Here is a 17,021-nt window from a genome sequence, read left to right as displayed (position 1 = left end):
CCTTGAGATCATTAACAAGTTCCCCCCGTGTAGTTTTCAGCTGAGCTCTCACCTTCCTCAGGATCCAGGATACCCCATGAGGTGAGATTTTGCATGGAGCCCCAGATCGATGTCGATTGACAGTCATTTTGTATGTCTTCCATTTTCTTACTATTGCACCAACAGTTGTCTCCTTCTCACCCAGCGTCTTACTTATGGTTTTGTAGACCATTCCAGCCTTGTGCAGGTCTATGATCTTGTCCCTGACATCCTTAGAAAGCTCTTTGGTCTTGCCCATGTTGTAGAGGTCAGAGTCAGACTGATTAATTGAGTCTGTGGACAGGAGTCTTTTATACAGGTGACCATTTAAGACAGCTGTCTTTAATGTAGGCACCAAGTTGATTTAGAGCGTGTAACTGGTCTGGAGGAGGCTGAACTCTTAATGGTTGGTAGGGGATCAAATACTTATTTCTCTGTGCACAATGAAAATAAATATATATAATTTTGACTATGTGATTTTTTTTTTTTTTTTATATAATCTATATCTCACTGGTAAAATTAACCTAGCCTAAAAATTCTAGACTGTTCATGACTTTGACAGTGGGCAAACTTACAAAATCAGCAAGAGATCAAATACTTATTTCCTTCACTGTATAGACCTATTTGGGCACATTCAATATCCTAAGCATGCTCAGCCCATTTATTTAGGTTGTGCACTGTAAAAAGGGTGAAGGACAGTGGGGCATGCAACAAATCTCCCGGCTAATGCACAGATATGGTTCCAGAACCAAACTCAGTACATATATACAGTGCTAGAACCAAACTCATTATATATATATATATATATATATATATATATATACAGCACCAGAACCAAGTTCAGTACATATATACAGCACCAGAACTAAACTCAGTACATATATACAGCACCAGAACTAAACTCAGTACATATACAAATAGAGTCCCCTGCAGATAGTGTCCCCTGTGGATAGGGCCCTTGTAGATAGGACCCCACATAGAGTCCCCTGTAGATAGTGCCCCTGTAGGTAGTGCCCCCAACACTGCCCACTGAAAAAGAAAAAAAAATTACATGCTCATCTGTTCCCGTTCCCGTGCCGTCCTCCAGCGTCGCCAGGCCTCATCCAGCGGAACGATGCAGTGGCGCAATTACGTCATTGCACCGACTGCATCATTCTAAAGTGCCGAAGGGTGAGGCATCCTGTGCCTCGCCAGGCAGCACTAGACTAATCAATTGTATCCACGTCCTAAGGACCTGGATACAATTGAGTGCAAGGGTCCGGTTCCGGGTTCCCACTTATCCCCGGTTCTCCGAACCGGCTATAACTTTATCAACCGGTTTGGGAGAACTGGGGCTAAACGGCCGGATCGCACCCCTGGCTATAAGTACCCCAGCTTATTTCTTATTTGTAGTAGCAAGGAAATTCTAGGGAAAATTATTTTTGCAGAACCTATAGGTATCTTTTGACAGCAAATGCGTTTCCTGTGATAGTACAATTTTACAGTTTGATTCAAGGGCCTCTTATCAGGCTATGAAATGCTTCTGTGGTGACAAAGACATGATAACCAGCCCCATTAATAGTTGCTGTTTAGAATTTGTATTCCCTGTACCAATGTGGAGGGGGAAAAAAAGACAAAAAACGACAATAGGCATGTAAAAAAAAAAATTTTACTACAGCATCACAACACATGCATGGTAGGATCATAATCATCTTATTACATGTTTTAGTCAGGAGTGTTGCTTGTCTTTCCACCTTTCCTGTGCAATCAGCTAGGGCGACCAGTTTGGATTTTAATTCTCTTACCAAGATTTTAATATCTCAATGCATACTATCCTATAGTTTATTAAACATTGGTTGTAAAGAAGCCTCTGTTATGGGCAGTACACTAGTGGGCAGTATTTTATCTATACCAATTTGTATTTCATCAACAGAAGAGACATTAGTGTCTACTGAGGAGTTAAAGGTATCTTCCAAATTAGTAGATAGTAAGATAATACTGCCATTAGATGTATCCGGGGGCTCGATAATCTGGGTTTGTTGGGGAGGCAAATAAGTAAGTTTTGTAGGCCTGGAAACCTGCTTCTTTATGCGACCCCTAACATATGCAAATATTAAGCAGTCACAGATTTGAATAGTAGAGAGCAGCAGCGCAATATCCCCCCACCAGCTCCTTCTGCTCGCCACTACCCGGAATAATAGTCCAGGGCAGTAGTCCACGTCAAGGGGGATGCAGTACTCCACTTCTGTGTATGATTGCATACTGGTAATTTACTCCTAGCCTCGGTAGTTGAAGCTGGCTATTGCCCAATCAGGCCACCCCAAAATTCGCAGCCGCTCTGGCAATCCCAGGTAACACGCTAAGATACTTGTTCCTTCTCTCTTCGTCCACCTAATTCTGCACCGACCCTCAGCCCGTTACATTGTACTGCACTGTACTGGTAACTCTGGTTCTACCAGTACTCTATGCTGCTTCGAGCTCCCAGCACCCTCACTCGCTGCTGCCTTAGGACGTGCATGTCTAGTAAACCTTTTGCCCTGGTGCAGCTGTTCTTAGAACTCTGCATTGTGCCATACTTCTAGTATTCCTCCTGGAACAGTATTGCCTTTGTCAATAGGGTGTCTCAGTACACAGTGTCACACTGTCCCATTGATAAGGGGAATGGTAACATTGTCAATTTAGTCATACATTTCCAGGAGGAACAGCATTAACGCAAAATACTGCAGAATTGTTATTACATGTAGAATATAAGTATTTACTTGAACAGACATGTCAGGAGAGTTTACAGGTCCTCTTTAAAAGAAACAATTATTTTTCTGTTTCCTCACCATGTAACATAAGAATTTCTATTCTATCAATGCTGTCAATATCACTTGTACCTGGAGTTATTCTAAAAAATCCAAAGTAGTCATCGCATTCAGTACATTTATAACAAAAATCCACTACATGTACAGGAAAGGAAGTTTCCACATGATCATAGAATAGGTTTCTTTACTGTAAGAGCAGTGAAACTATGAAACTCTGCCAGAGGTAGTTGTCAAGGTTATTTTGATGAAAAATCTTAAACGGAGCCTGGAAGCCTTTCTTGAAAGACATGAACAACAGACATATTACAAATGATGTGCACTAGATTGCTGAGATGGAATGCTAAACCTGGGAGATCGATTGGAGTTGGGAAGGAATTTTTGCTTCTGCCTTATGCGGGTTGTTTTGACTTCCTCTGGATCAACACTGCAGGAGAATAGGCTGAACTAGATGGACTTTTTTGCAAATATGTTACTATGTAAAAACCAACTCTGGAAAGCTATACCTTGAAATGGCATTTATATATCACATCTTTCCCGAATAGCATTACCTTTTCTGGGTGCTGCACAGCATACCATCCCCTAGGGTAGTTAGCGATGCTGTCCATATACTTCTCTGCTTTTACCCAGTCTTCATGCCATTTTTCCACTCGATACTGAGGCTCACACTTTGTGAGTCTGTCCCCAATGGTTTGGTTCTCTCTGTATACTTTCAGCAATTCTTGCTCTCTTTTCTCTTTATTTAAACTGGAAAATAGATATGTTTAGAAATTATATCCCTTAATTTATGTAAATAAGGCACAAATGGAAACCTGACCTACCCATCATAAATCAATGGGATTCTGCATATCTATTATTCATTCTATACCCATGACGCTAGCATGAGCAGAGCCCAAGATTATAATTTATCTTAAAATTCCTTTATTCAGCAATAATAATAATAATAATAATAATAATAATAATAAATAATGCAGAAAGTCTGATAATTAAGCACTTGTTTCCAGTGTAGAACAGCAGTATAATGTAAAATCTCAAAAGACCAGAAGCACAAGACTTAATAGAGTTAATCATTTTGTTTCTACATTCTATTTTGGCCATTTATATGTATATCCAATAATCCAGAATATCTAATAATCCAGCATATATTAGTTCCCATTGATGCCAAAGTAAAGGAATTTTACCGTATTCCCTAGTGACTAGGGATTAGCCTGTGTTCAGTCAAATTCCTGTTGCAGTAGTATATAAGAATATAAAGTCAATGAAAAGTCAGTCATCATCATGTAGAGTAAGATGCTAAATTAGGTATAGTAGGAAAACTGGAGCGAGCCGGAGCCAACCACTAATAAATATATTTATGATCAGCAATTTTGATGAATTTCAGGGGGTTGCAATATAACATTTTTAAAGCAGATAACCATCACATAGTGCAAATTACATTCAGGTCCAGAATTATTTGGACTGTGAGACAATTTTCATAATTTTGCCTCTGTGCACGACCGCAATGGATTTAAAACAAGGCAATAAAGATGTGACTGAAGTGTCATTTTTAGGCTTAATTCAAGGCATTTAACAAAAATATTGCATTCATTGTTAAGGACTTCCAGCCATTTTTTACATAGTCCCTCCATTCTCACAGGCTCAAAAGTAGTTGCACAAACTAACATAATTATAAGTATAAGGAGTATTTTTTAATACTTTGATGCAAACCCTTTGCAGTCAACGACCGCCTGAAGTCTGGAACCCACAGACATCACCAGCATTATTCAATATCCTTGAAATATACTACTCACCTTTTAGTTTCATAAATATTTTTGTTGTCAACTCTTCCTTTAGTTCTCATAATAGCAGACATTTTCTCTAGCAACAGATGGTTGTCCCTTTCAATGATTGATAGTCGTTCCTCTTCCAGCTAAGACAACATAAGTATTTAGAAAGCATATAAAAAGAAACTAGTTTAATGGGCGATATAAATGTAAAACATAACCAACTAAAATCCTGAAACTTCAGGTGTGATAGCAGGTAACCTAAACCATCCCTCGTAGTGAAAGCATTCCAGGAATAGATTTGTGAAGCTATCTGGCAGTCTCCAAACACCTAAGGGTATGTTCACACGGCCAAATTTCAGACGTATACGAGGCGTATTATGCCTCGTTTTACGTCTGAAAATAGGGCTACAATACGTCGGCAAACATCTGCCCATTCATTTGAATGGGTTTGCCGACGTACTGTGCAGACGACCTGTTATTTACGAGTCGTCGTTCGACAGCTGTCAAACGACGACCCGTAAATTTACTGCCTCGGCAAAGAAGTGCAGGGCACTTCTTTGCCACGTAATTTGAGCCGTTCTTCATTGAAATCAATGAAGCACGGCTCAAGGTTTACTAGCGTCTCAGACGCCTCGTAAATTACGAGGAGGAGCTTTTACGTGTGAAACGAGGCAGCTGTTAACAGTCTGTCTTTTCACACGTAACTGCCTCTCAGCGTGTGAACATACCCTAAGAGCTGCTTTAGCCTTCGCATTCCTGCAAATCAAAATGGTAACCGGACAACTCCTATTAGGGGTTATGAATGTCATAAAGAAGGTTCCCTGTTCGGGACCTCCACTATGAGCCAGAGTGGAGAGCCGCTGTATACATTAAAATGTGACCTTTTTTTTTTTTTTCTCCCCAAGTGGCCATTGTTTCATTATTTAGAGAACAGTATTTTCCGGGCACCACCTTATTCTGTCCACATGAGTTACGCAGGCACAAGGATTAAAAATTATGGCTGCTTTCTTCAGAAACCTACACCACACCCATCCACAGGTTGTGTGTGGTATTGCAGCTCAACTGTATTCACTTAAATGGAGCTGAGCTGCAATACAAGACACAACCTATGGACAGGTGGGGTGTAGGTTTTGCAAACTTACCGCAATCCAACGTACCAGACATGTCCTGTAGATGAAGCGGGCACAGGAGCTTCAGCTGTAATATACAGCTGACAACCTGCTGCAATGGCAGCAATCGCAGTTACTGCCGATCACCGTCGTTTAACCCCTTCAATGCGGCGGACGCCTTTGACTGCCGCATTGAAGTGGTTGAGGGAGGGGGCTCTCTCTGTACCCCCCGCCTCCCCCGCAAGAAATTGCGAGTTCCGATGGTTGCTATGGCAACCAGAAAGCCTAGCAACGGCTTCCTGGTCGGCCACGTACCGAAGTCTATTAGGTCCTGCCCAAGGCAGGACCTAATAGACTAACTGTCAATTGTAAAATTGACACCAATTTGACAAAATTGACACCAACACCAATCCATGGATTATTAGTTTTATTATTCATTATACTTCATGTACTCCGACCAGCTCACATATACCCTAATGTACTCCGCCCAGTTTACATATAGTCTGATGCACTCCGCCCAGTTTACATATAGTCTGATGCACTCCGCCCAGCTTACATATACCCTGATGTACTCCGCACAGTTTACACATATCCTTATGTCCGCCCAGCTTACATATACCCTAATGTGCTCCGCACAGCTTACATATACCCTGATGTACTCCGCCCAGTTTACATATACCCTGATGTACTCCGCCCAGCTTACATATACCCTAAAGTACTCCGCCCAGCTTACATATACCTTGATGTACTCCTCACAGTTTACATATACCCTGATGTACTCCTCATAGCTTACATATACCCTGATGTACTCCTCACAGCTTACATATACCCTGATGCACTCCGCCCAGTTTACATATACCCTGATGTACTCCGCCCAGTTTACATATACTCTGATGTACTCTGCACAGATTGCATATGCCCTCACATTATAAGCTGAAATATCAGTAAAACCCCAAACAAAACTACTACCAAGCAAAATCTACGCTCCAAAAACCAAATGGCGGTCCTTCTGAGCCTGACACAGTGTGTCCAAACAGAAGTTTATGACCACATATGGGGTATTACTGTATTCTGGAGAACCCGTTTAACAATTTATGGGGTGTGTGTCTCCAGTGGCACAAGCTGGGCACAACATATTGGTCACTGAATTGGCATTTCAGTGTAAACATTTCAATTTTCAATCTGCAAAATCCACTGTGCACTAATTTCTGCAAAACACTTGCAGGGTCAAAATGCTCACAATACCTCTAGATGAATTTCTTCAGGGATTTCGTTTCCAAAATGGGGTAATTTTTGGTGGGTTTCCAATGTACTGGTACCTTAGCTCAATGCAACATGGTGTCAGAAAACTAATTTTGTAAAATCTCCACTCCAAAAACCAAATTGCGCTCCTTCCCTTTAGAGCCTTGCTGTGTGCCCAAATACAGTACTCAGGAGAAATTGCATTACAAATGTTGGGCAGCTTTTTCTCCTTTATCCCTTGTGAAAATGAAAAAATGTAACTTCTTAGTGGAAAAAATGTTGATATAAATTTTTACGTCCTAATTCAAATAAATTCTGCAAAAGATCTGTGGGGTCTAAATGCTCACTATACCACTAGATAGATTCCTTAAGGTGTGTAGTTTGCTAAATGGGGTCACTTTTTCGGGACTCCTACTGTTTTGGCCCCGCAGAGACAGCTAAATTTGAGCTCCAGATGGTGCTCCTTCCCTTTTGAGCCCTGCCGTGTGTCCAAACAGCAGTTTATTACCACATATAGGGTATTGCCGTAATCGGGAGAAATTGTTTTTGAAATGTTGGGGGGTTTTTTGTTTTTTATGCCTTGTTTGCCAAATAGTGTCTTTTTGGGAGTGTTTCCACTGTTTTGGCCCCACAAGACCTCTTCAAACTTGACATTGTGCCTAAAATATATTCTAATAAAAAGAGGGCCCCAAAATCCTCTAGGTGGTCCTTTGCTTCTGAGGCCTGTGTTTTAGTCCATAAGCACACTAGGGCCACATGTGGGATATTTCTTAAAACGTCAGAATCTGGGAAATAAATATTGAGTTGCGTTTCTCTGGTAAAACCCTCTGTGTTACAAAAATAAAAAATAGGATTAAAGATGAATTTCTGCAAAAATATGAAATGTGTAAATTTCACCCCAAATTTGCTTTAATTCTTGTGAAACGCCTAAGGAGCTAAGAAACTTTCTTTGTGCTGTTTTGTATACTTTGAGGGGTGTAGTTTTTAAAATGGGGTGATTTATGGGGGTTTGTATTGTATGGGCCCCTCAAAGCCACTTCACAACTGAACTGGTCCCTGAAAAAATTGCCTTCTCATATTTTCTTGAATATGTGAGAAATTGCTAAAGTTCTAAGCCTTGTAACGTCCTAGAAAAAAAATGTTTGAAAAAATGATGCCAATGTAAAGTGGACATATGGCATATGTAAATTAGTAACTATTTTATGTGGTATTACTATCTGTTTTACAAGCAGATAAATGAAAATTTAGAAAAGCACTAATTTTTGCACATTTTCTCTACATTTTGGCGTTTTTCACAAATAAATATTGAATTTATCGACCAAATTTTTTCACTAACATAAAGTACAATATGTCACGAGAAAACAAATTCAGAATCATTTGGATAGGTAAAAGCTTTCCAAAGTTACTACCACATAAAGTGACACAGATTTGAAAAAAATGGCCTTAAGGCCCTGTTACACCGACCGATAAGCGGCTGGTGCAGCCGAGCGCTGATCAACGAGACATCGTTGATTGGAGCTCGTTTGCTCCCGTCACAAGGAGCTATGGATAGGCATGAGCGGTCGTTACTCCAATCACTCGTCCCCATTCATTTACACAGGGAGTTATGCTGCCGACAACAATAATCTTTTACTTTTTTTAAAATGATACGACCAGCAGATGATCGAGCTTTTGCTCGTTCATTTGCTGATCGTTCCCCTGTTTACACAGATCAATTATCGGCAACGAGCGTTATATGAACTGCCAGTGTAAAACCCTGTTTAGTCTTTAAGGCCAAAACAGGCTGTGTCCTGAAGGGGTTAAATCACCAGTTTTTGGAAATTGCCAAACAACAACCTAGCTATTATAGATATTCTATGAGGAGGGGAGATTAAAATTAACTATCATCAAACCTCAGCTTTCAGCTTTTATTGAAGTTGCATAGTTACATAGGTTGAAAAAAGACACAGGGTCATCAAATTCAACCTTACTCAATTAATCATTTATCATTCATTGCTAGATCAATTATAACCCTCTATGCCATTCATCATTAGATAAGCATCTAGTCCTTTTTTTAAATGCTGACATAGTATCTGCAATTACTACCTCTTGGGGTAGGGCACTTCAAAGTTTGACAGTTCCAACGGTAAAGAACCCTTTCCTACAGTATATTGATGTTTTAATGTTAAGCTTGAAGTTTTTTTTTTGTGGTTATTTATTTTGTGTAGCGATTTGTCATTCTGTCCATTGGTAGTGCTATTATACACCGGTCAGTCAGGTGAAGTGAATTACATTCATTATCTCATGACAAATACACCTGTCAAGGGGTGGGATATTTTACACAGCAAGTGAACAGCGAGTTCTTGAAGTTGATGTGTTGGAAGTAGGAAAATTTGACAAGCATAAGGATCTAAGTGACTTTGACATGGGCCAAATTGTGATGGCTAGATGAATCAGAGCATCTCCAAAATGGCAGGTGTTGTGTGGTGTGCCTGGTATGCAGTGGTTAGTACCTACTGTACCAAAAGTGGTACAAGGATGGACAACAGATGATCTGGCAACAGAGTCATTGGCGCACAAGGCTCATTAATGCACATGGGGAGAGAAGACTAGCCCATCTAGTCCAATCCCACAGCAGATCTACCATAGTATAAATTTCTGAAAAAGTTAATGCAAGCTATGGTAGAAATGTGTCAAAACACACAGTGCATCTCAGCTTGCTGTGTGTGGGACTGCTTAATCGCAGACCAGTCATTATCCTCATGCTGACCCATGTCCACCGCCAAAAGAACCTATAATGGGCACGTGAGCATCAAAACTCGACCACTAGTCAAGGTAAGAAGGTGGTCTGGTCTGATTAATCACCAAGTAAAAGTGTGTGTGTGTGTGTGTCCTACCTGGGGAAGTGTCAGGATTTAAACCCAGAGACTTCTGTGTCACAGGCAGTGGCTCTCCTCATTGAGCCATCTGAAATGTTGGGCAGCTTCACTGCTGAATCTACTGTCGAGGTTCTCTTTATTCCTGCCTCCCCGGATTCCTTGTCTTAATTGCCTTAACCCCTTAATGACCAGCCTATTTTAGACCTTAATGACCAAGCTATTTTTTAAGTTTTTGAATCGTCGCATTCCAAGAGCTATAACGTTTTTATTTTTGCGTCGACATAGCTGTATAAGGTCTTGTTTTTTGCGGGACAAGTTGTATTTTTTAATAGCACCATTTTGGGGGACATATTATTTATTGATTAACTTTTATTAACTTTTTTTGGGGGGGGAATATAAAAAAATCAGAAATTTCGACACTCTTTTTTGCGTCCTAAATCTACGCCATTTACCGTGTAGTATAAATAACACAATAAGTTTATTCAGCGGGTTGTTACGATTGCAACGATACCAAATTTGTATAGTTTTTGTATGTTTTACTACTTTTACACAGTAAAAACGCTTTTTTTTCAAAATTATTTGTTTTTGTGTCTCCATATTTGAAGAGCCGTAACGTTTTTATTTTTTCACCGATGCAGTTGTATGAGGGCTTTTTTTTTTTGCGGGAAGACTTGTAGTTTTTATTGATACCATTTTGGAGTAGATGCGACTTTTTGATCACTTTTTAATCACATTTTTTTAAAGTCAGGATTCACAGAAAACAGCAATTTTTCCGTCATTTTTTATTTTATTTTTTACGACGTTCACCGTGCGGGTTAAGTAATGTAATAGATTTGTAGTTGGGGTCGTTACGGACGCGGCGATACCAAATATGTGTAACTTTTTAACTTTATTTAGTTTTTTTTAATACTAAAGCGGTTTATAAGGGGAAAAAGTGGATTTTTCATTTTTTTTTTCACATTTTTTTTAAATTAACTTTATTAAACTTTTTTTTTCACTTTTTTACTAGTCCCATTAGGGGACTTCACTATGCGATGGTCCGATCGCATTTATAATACACTGCAATACTTTTGTATTGCAGTGTATTACTGCCTGTCCGTTTAAAACGGACAGGCATCTGCTAGGTCATGCCTGCGGCATGATCTAGCAGGCATTCATTACTGGCAGACCTGGGGCCCTTTATTAGGCCCCCGGCTGCCATTGGAGACACAGACACTCGGCGATCGTATCGCCAGGTGTCGGTGGGAAAGAGAGGGATCTCCCTCCCTCTCTCCAAAACCACTCAGATGCGGTGCACGCTATCGAGCACCGCATCTGAGGGGTTAAACGGGTGAGATCGATACTGATATCGATCTCACACGGCAGAGCAAGGATGCCCCCAGCCCTCAGCTGCCTCTGGCAGCTGAGAGCAGGGAGATTTGACAGCACCCTGCTCTGTTTACTTATTCCGATGCCGCGACGTAAAAAGTCTATGGCATCGGAATAAGGCCCGTTAGTGACCGACGTAAAAAGACTATGGGCCGGTCACGGGTTAAATGCCTTGATTGGTTTCACCCTTTTGGTTTGTTATAAACTTTGGATCTTGCACTTCCTGATTGCCAGACTATTGAGCTTCCTGCCTGTAGTCTAGTTCCTTGCTGTCTCTTTACAAACTGTTACTGCTTATTTGTGTACCAAACTTGGATTGTTTTCTGCCTCACGATACAACCTGTTGCTGCTTATCTGTGTACTGAACCTGGACTGTTACTTGACCTCTCTTGCTATTAGCACCCTCCTGCCCGTTTCTTTCAGCCACTGGACTCCGAATCTGCTACAGACCGTGACAGGAAGAGAGGGTACCAGAATGCACTATGGGAAGAAGGCAAGCCGGCTGGCAAGCTGGCACTGTGATGCTCTGGGCAATTTTTTGCTGCGAAAACATGGGTCCTGGCATTAATGTGGATGTTAAGATGCTTTTACACTGGCCAATGATCGGGCAAACGAGAGTTCATAAGAAGGCTCGTTCCCGATCATCAGCCGATAAACGAGCAAAGCCTCCTTTATTGGCTGATCGGATCTTTTATGCAGTCAACAAAATGTTCACTAGTCAGCAGCACATCTCCCTGTGTAAACAGGAGATGTGCTGCCTACAAGATGCAAATGCATGGGGACAAACATTCGTATTAACGATTGTTTATCCCCATGCCTTACTGATTGTTGCGGTTTGTGAATGGAGCTAAAGAGCACCGACTGACATGCTGTATTGTCGTTTTTCCGGCCAGTATCAGACTGTGTAAAAGTACCTTTACTTTGACAAGTGCCAGCTACCTAAACATTGCTGCAGAACAAATACACCCCTTCAAGGCAATTGTATTCCTTAAAGAGAACCTTTCACCTGCCCATAGATGAGCAGCTGAGTGCAGCACATAAGAGGCAGGGTTTCACAAACCCTGTCTCACTTTACATTTTTTTCCTATCTTCCTCCGTTATTTAAATATCGGTGCCGTTATATTTGGCGCCCGATATGTAAATAAGCCCCTGAACTGTCACTGGGGCATTTCTATCTAACTAAATGGCAAGGGGGCGCGATGTCTCCACTCTGACACTGTCCAATCAGCTACGGACAGTGTCAGGGCGGCTTGCGCTGTGTTCCCTCCCGCGAGAACACAGACTGGTGGTTCAGCAGAGAGCGCTCTCTCAGAACAGATAGTAATGGCCTAACCTGGGGATAGGCCATCAATTTTATCTTTCCGTATATATACCCTTTAATGGCAGCGGCCTCTTTCAGCAGCAAAAGCGCCCTGCCACACTGCAAAAATTGTACAGGAATGGTTTTAGGAACATGAAAAAAATTCAAGGTGTTGATTTGGCCTTCAAACTTCCCAGATCCCAGTCCGATCGAGCATCTGGGGGATGTGCTGAGAAAGCAAGTCTGATCCATGAAGGCCCCACCTCACCATAAAGAATCTGCTGATAAAGTTTTGATGCCAAATACCACAGAACACCTTTAGAGGTCTTGTGGAGTCCATAAATCAACGAGTTAAAGCTGTTTTGGCAGCAGGAGAGGGGGACCTACACAATATTAGGAAGGTGGTTTTAATGTTATGGATGATCGGTGTATCTACTGAACTAACTACAAAATGACAAAACAAATGCATTTGTCACGTGGCTTGTTGCTATGCAGCAGTCGAGACAATGCGTGTATTTTATTCTATAGAACTGAACTGTAACAGTTTGACATATTTGTTGCTATGTGTTCATGGATTTCGATGCACTCTAAAAAGACACGCCAGCAAAATGTTTTTACTGAATATGGGCCATTGCATAGCAACAACCAATGTGACCGCATTCTACAGCGGTGGGCACAGTCAGCTGAAGCCCCTGTAAAAAAACAGATTTGCGGTGCGGAGTCTGTAAATCTGCAACAATTGCGCCATGTCTGAATTTACTCTAATCTTACTCTTCCATCTGTGGCTGTAGACTGTTCAGACACACACAAACTGTATCATCAGATATCAGCCAATCACAGAGCAGCGCAGATAATCAAAGTCTCTGTGATTGGCTGACTGTGAGAATGCAACGTCTACGTAATAAATGATAGACGTGGAGAGTATGAAAAGTGGGCCTCCTCCCCCCTTTGGGCCCCTGTGCAGCAGAACAGGTTTGGTGTGCCAACCAGTAGTCACTTTTTAGTTTTGTCTAAATATGTCCACCCCTGGACATCAAGGTAATCATCATCTTTGTACTCAGGTTAAAAAGTGGTGGCCACAGTGGTGGTGGTGGGGGGAGCAAGATATCTTTTTGTAGAATGATTCAGGTATAAGTATTACTGCTTTCTTCTGACCTTGTGTGGTCTGTCATGCTGCAGCCTCTCTCATTTATTCACTCACTCACTATGTACTAAGCAATAGAAGCGGGAATGTTCTGGTAGATGTCTGTGAGAGAATAGATAGCTGCTGCTTAAGGCCCCATGCACACGGCCGTAATTTTGATCCGCAGTTACGGATCAAAGTACAGACCCATTCATTTCTATAGCGCACGGACACCTTCCCGTATATTTATGGGAAGGTATCCGGGCCGTAGAAAGGCTCCGCAAAAAATAGGACATGTCCTATTTTTGGATTTGACGGACTGTGCTCCCATACTTTATAATGGTAGCACGGCTCGCAAATGTGGGTGACTGTCCGCTGCTGGCCATAGCCGTAATCATGAACCGGGATTACGGCCACGGTCGTGTGCAGGGGGCCTTAACTAAAGATAAATATTTCAGAAAGTAAATGCTTATAATGAGTTAAGAAGAGATTTAACATCAACATGTTACGAATTATGTAGTGGGAAATAGAGGTTTTTCTTTTGTGAGACAGTGACAGGTAAAGTCATTGAGGGAAGGTACATTTCCCCTAGAATCCTGTCATATGTATCCCAGGCTCCAGGGAATGAGTAGTTCTTGCATAGAAAGCTCTAGCTTTCCAATCTCGGCTTAAGGAAAAGCCGGAAAAAGGGCCTGGAGTTGGATTGGAGAAGAGCAGGGCGGGTTCCCCAATCCCTAGTCCATCTCTGTTTGTAGGACAAGGCTGCTGCTCAATTAGCTGCACCTGTAGCCTGTGTATAAAAAGGTGCAGACACAGTGTGTGTGAGTCTCACCCCTGACTCAGACTGGAGACTACTAAGGCTGGAGTAGCCTGTATGCTATGTGAGTAAAGACCTGTGTTACTTTGTGTCCAGTGCCTGGTAGGAAGGCACTTGGTATAGTTAGATAATATCTTGTTTAGTTAGTGCTCAGACGAGCAGGATTTATTTTGTATTTTGCCTTGTTGTACAAGAGGCTGTTTCTTTGACAAGAATAAAAACACAGGCAAAGCCCTGTTATGACTTTTAATGCACGGTGTCCCTGTCTCTGGCTACAAAGAAACCGCTGCACCAACCTCTCCTGATGCTAAACCCTCACACTTTAAAAAGTTAGTATCTTCAGACCACCTAGTTAGCACTACCCATAGTAATACCAGTTATGGAATTTAATTTAAAATTACCTTCAATTTCTTCAGTTTTAGGTTGAGATGTACATATGTCTGTGGACTGTGTGTATCCACCATTGGTTTAGCGGACTGCACCTGTAATGTACAATTGTGCATCATTATCACGATTATGTAATAATCACTGTGAAATGTAAACCACAAGACTTGGTACTCTTCAGGGTACCTCGTCAATTAGAACAAATAAATTATGAACTATTTAAAGCTGAAAACCTTGTTCACACAGTGCAAATTTGGGGCTTTTCTTAATACTTTTCCTCTTTTTAGGATTTGCTCCTGGTTTTGGTTTGAAAAACCACATCAAAAACTGCAGCAAATCTACACTGTGGGAACAGAGCCCTACTCCATTCAGAACCAGTTTATCCTGGTGGTACTGCAGTTACAGTTGTAAGAAAAATCCTTTGGAATTAGCTGGATTTATGTATTGATTACTTATAAAATGTGGTCTGATTGTTACCTGCGTCACACTTTTAGACACACACAATCTAACTAAACTAATACCACACTAACAATTGTAATGTTCATGTCATTTATTGATTACATTGAGTAAACATCCACAGAGCAGGGAGAAAAAGTAAGTGAACCTCTGTTTTAATGACTTCTCTACGAACTAATTGGAAAATGTTGTTTCAGTTAATTAGAGGAGGTTAGAAGTGTGGGTTTCACAGGTGCTTTGCCCATTAAGACCTGGTTAATGAAAAATCTTCTTAAGAAAGGTTGGTTAGTGTGAACCATGCCTCAAGGCAAACAACTTTTAGTAGACCTCAGAAGATGGGTTTACAGAGACCAGTGAAACTGGGAAAAGGCTACAAAAGCATTGCTAATGACCTGGGTGTACATCGATCCACAGTTAGACAAATTGTCTTCTAATGGAGATAACTCAGGACTAATGCTACTCTTTAGGGGTCGGTGTCCTATTAAGATCACTAAAAGAGCACAACGGGCAATCCTGAAAGAGGTGACAAAGAACCCAACGGTAACAGCAAAATATCTACTGAAGACTCTATAATAGATAATAAAAGACATGAACATTGCAACTATTTGTGTGGTATTAGTTTAGTTAGATTGTGTTTGTCTTTATTTTTGATTTAGATAACAATCAGACCACATTTTATTAGTAATTAATACAGAAATCCAGGTAATTCCAACTTGTTCTTTCAACTGTAATTCCTAAATCTCACTTTCACTATTTTTATTTATTTTGTTTTTTTCATTAGGAAAAAATAACTGGTTATCCACAGTGATCACTAGCTCTCCAGTCTACTGAGTATGGGCATGAAAGATGTCCTGGGAAAGAAAAATTGGCATGTTAGGGAAATAGTGCATCAGTCATGTTCACTTTATTCCCTACTGAAAGAGGGAAATGAGGGAGAGTTGGGAGAGTTTTCTTTCAGCATCTGAGACCAATGATAAGATAATCACTCCTCCTATGAATCTATGGCCTATTATACAAAACTGCACCCATATAGTTTCATTGGTCCCTACTTTACATCAGAATGTCTCCAATTTTTTACAGGTGTAAGGGAGAACATCGCCAGCACGGTGGCTCAGTTGTTAGCACTGTTGCCTTGCAGCAAATCCAACCAAGGACACATCTGCATGGAGTTTGTGTGTTCTCCCCGTGTTTGTGTTGGTTTCCTCCGGGTACTCACCCCCAAAAACAGACAACAGGGAATTTAGATTGTGAGCCCCAATGGGAACAGTAAAAAAAGGACCTCTGTACAGCGCTGTGTAATAAGTTGGCGCTATATAAGTAACTGTAATAAATAATATCACCAAAATACGGCAACCAACAGAGCACCATACATGGACTCTCTATAATGCTGTGTGCATGGAGCCTAATATAAATCAGTATAGCTGGCAGCCTTGGACATAACTAAATAGCTAAATGTAAAATCTTCGAGGGGTGAACACTCAAAGGACTGAGCATTATTCTTTCTCACTAGTTTTGATATACAGTAATCCTTTTATGTCTTTATGTGCACTGTAATTTTATGCTTACTATAACCAAACAAAGTATAATCCCGACTACTCCTTTGTTCAGTGAAAATTGTATGTTACACAATCCTTAACTTGCAATTGTGTTATATTTGCACAGATCAGTGAATTTATTTATAGTTGTAGTGTTGTTAAGCAACATTGTATTCATTCACATGTGCTGGCTGTTGTGAAGACTAAACTATAGACTTCTGTATGAAATGTATCTAGTTTTTATTACTGATTATGTATTTCC

At 40.8% G+C, this 17,021-nt stretch overlaps 1 protein-coding gene across 1 annotated transcript in view; it reads right to left on the bottom strand.

Moving 5' to 3' along the window:
• CFAP97D2 (CFAP97 domain containing 2) overlaps nt 1-17,021 on the bottom strand; it is a 40,856-nt gene that overhangs the window by 9,576 nt on the left and 14,259 nt on the right. The window contains exons 2-4 of the mRNA XM_075850332.1: nt 14,786-14,866; nt 4,592-4,710; nt 3,353-3,548 (exon numbers count right to left, since the gene is read on the bottom strand). Of these exons, the coding sequence (XP_075706447.1) occupies nt 3,353-3,548; nt 4,592-4,710; nt 14,786-14,866 (396 nt within the window). The remainder of the gene's footprint in view (nt 1-3,352; nt 3,549-4,591; nt 4,711-14,785; nt 14,867-17,021) is intronic.

Source organism: Rhinoderma darwinii, chromosome 2, assembly GCF_050947455.1.
Source record: "Rhinoderma darwinii isolate aRhiDar2 chromosome 2, aRhiDar2.hap1, whole genome shotgun sequence".
NCBI classification, from domain to species: Eukaryota; Metazoa; Chordata; class Amphibia; order Anura; family Rhinodermatidae; genus Rhinoderma; species Rhinoderma darwinii.
Note: the sequence above shows the minus strand (reverse complement) of the source record. Positions and strands in the feature narration are given on the sequence as shown.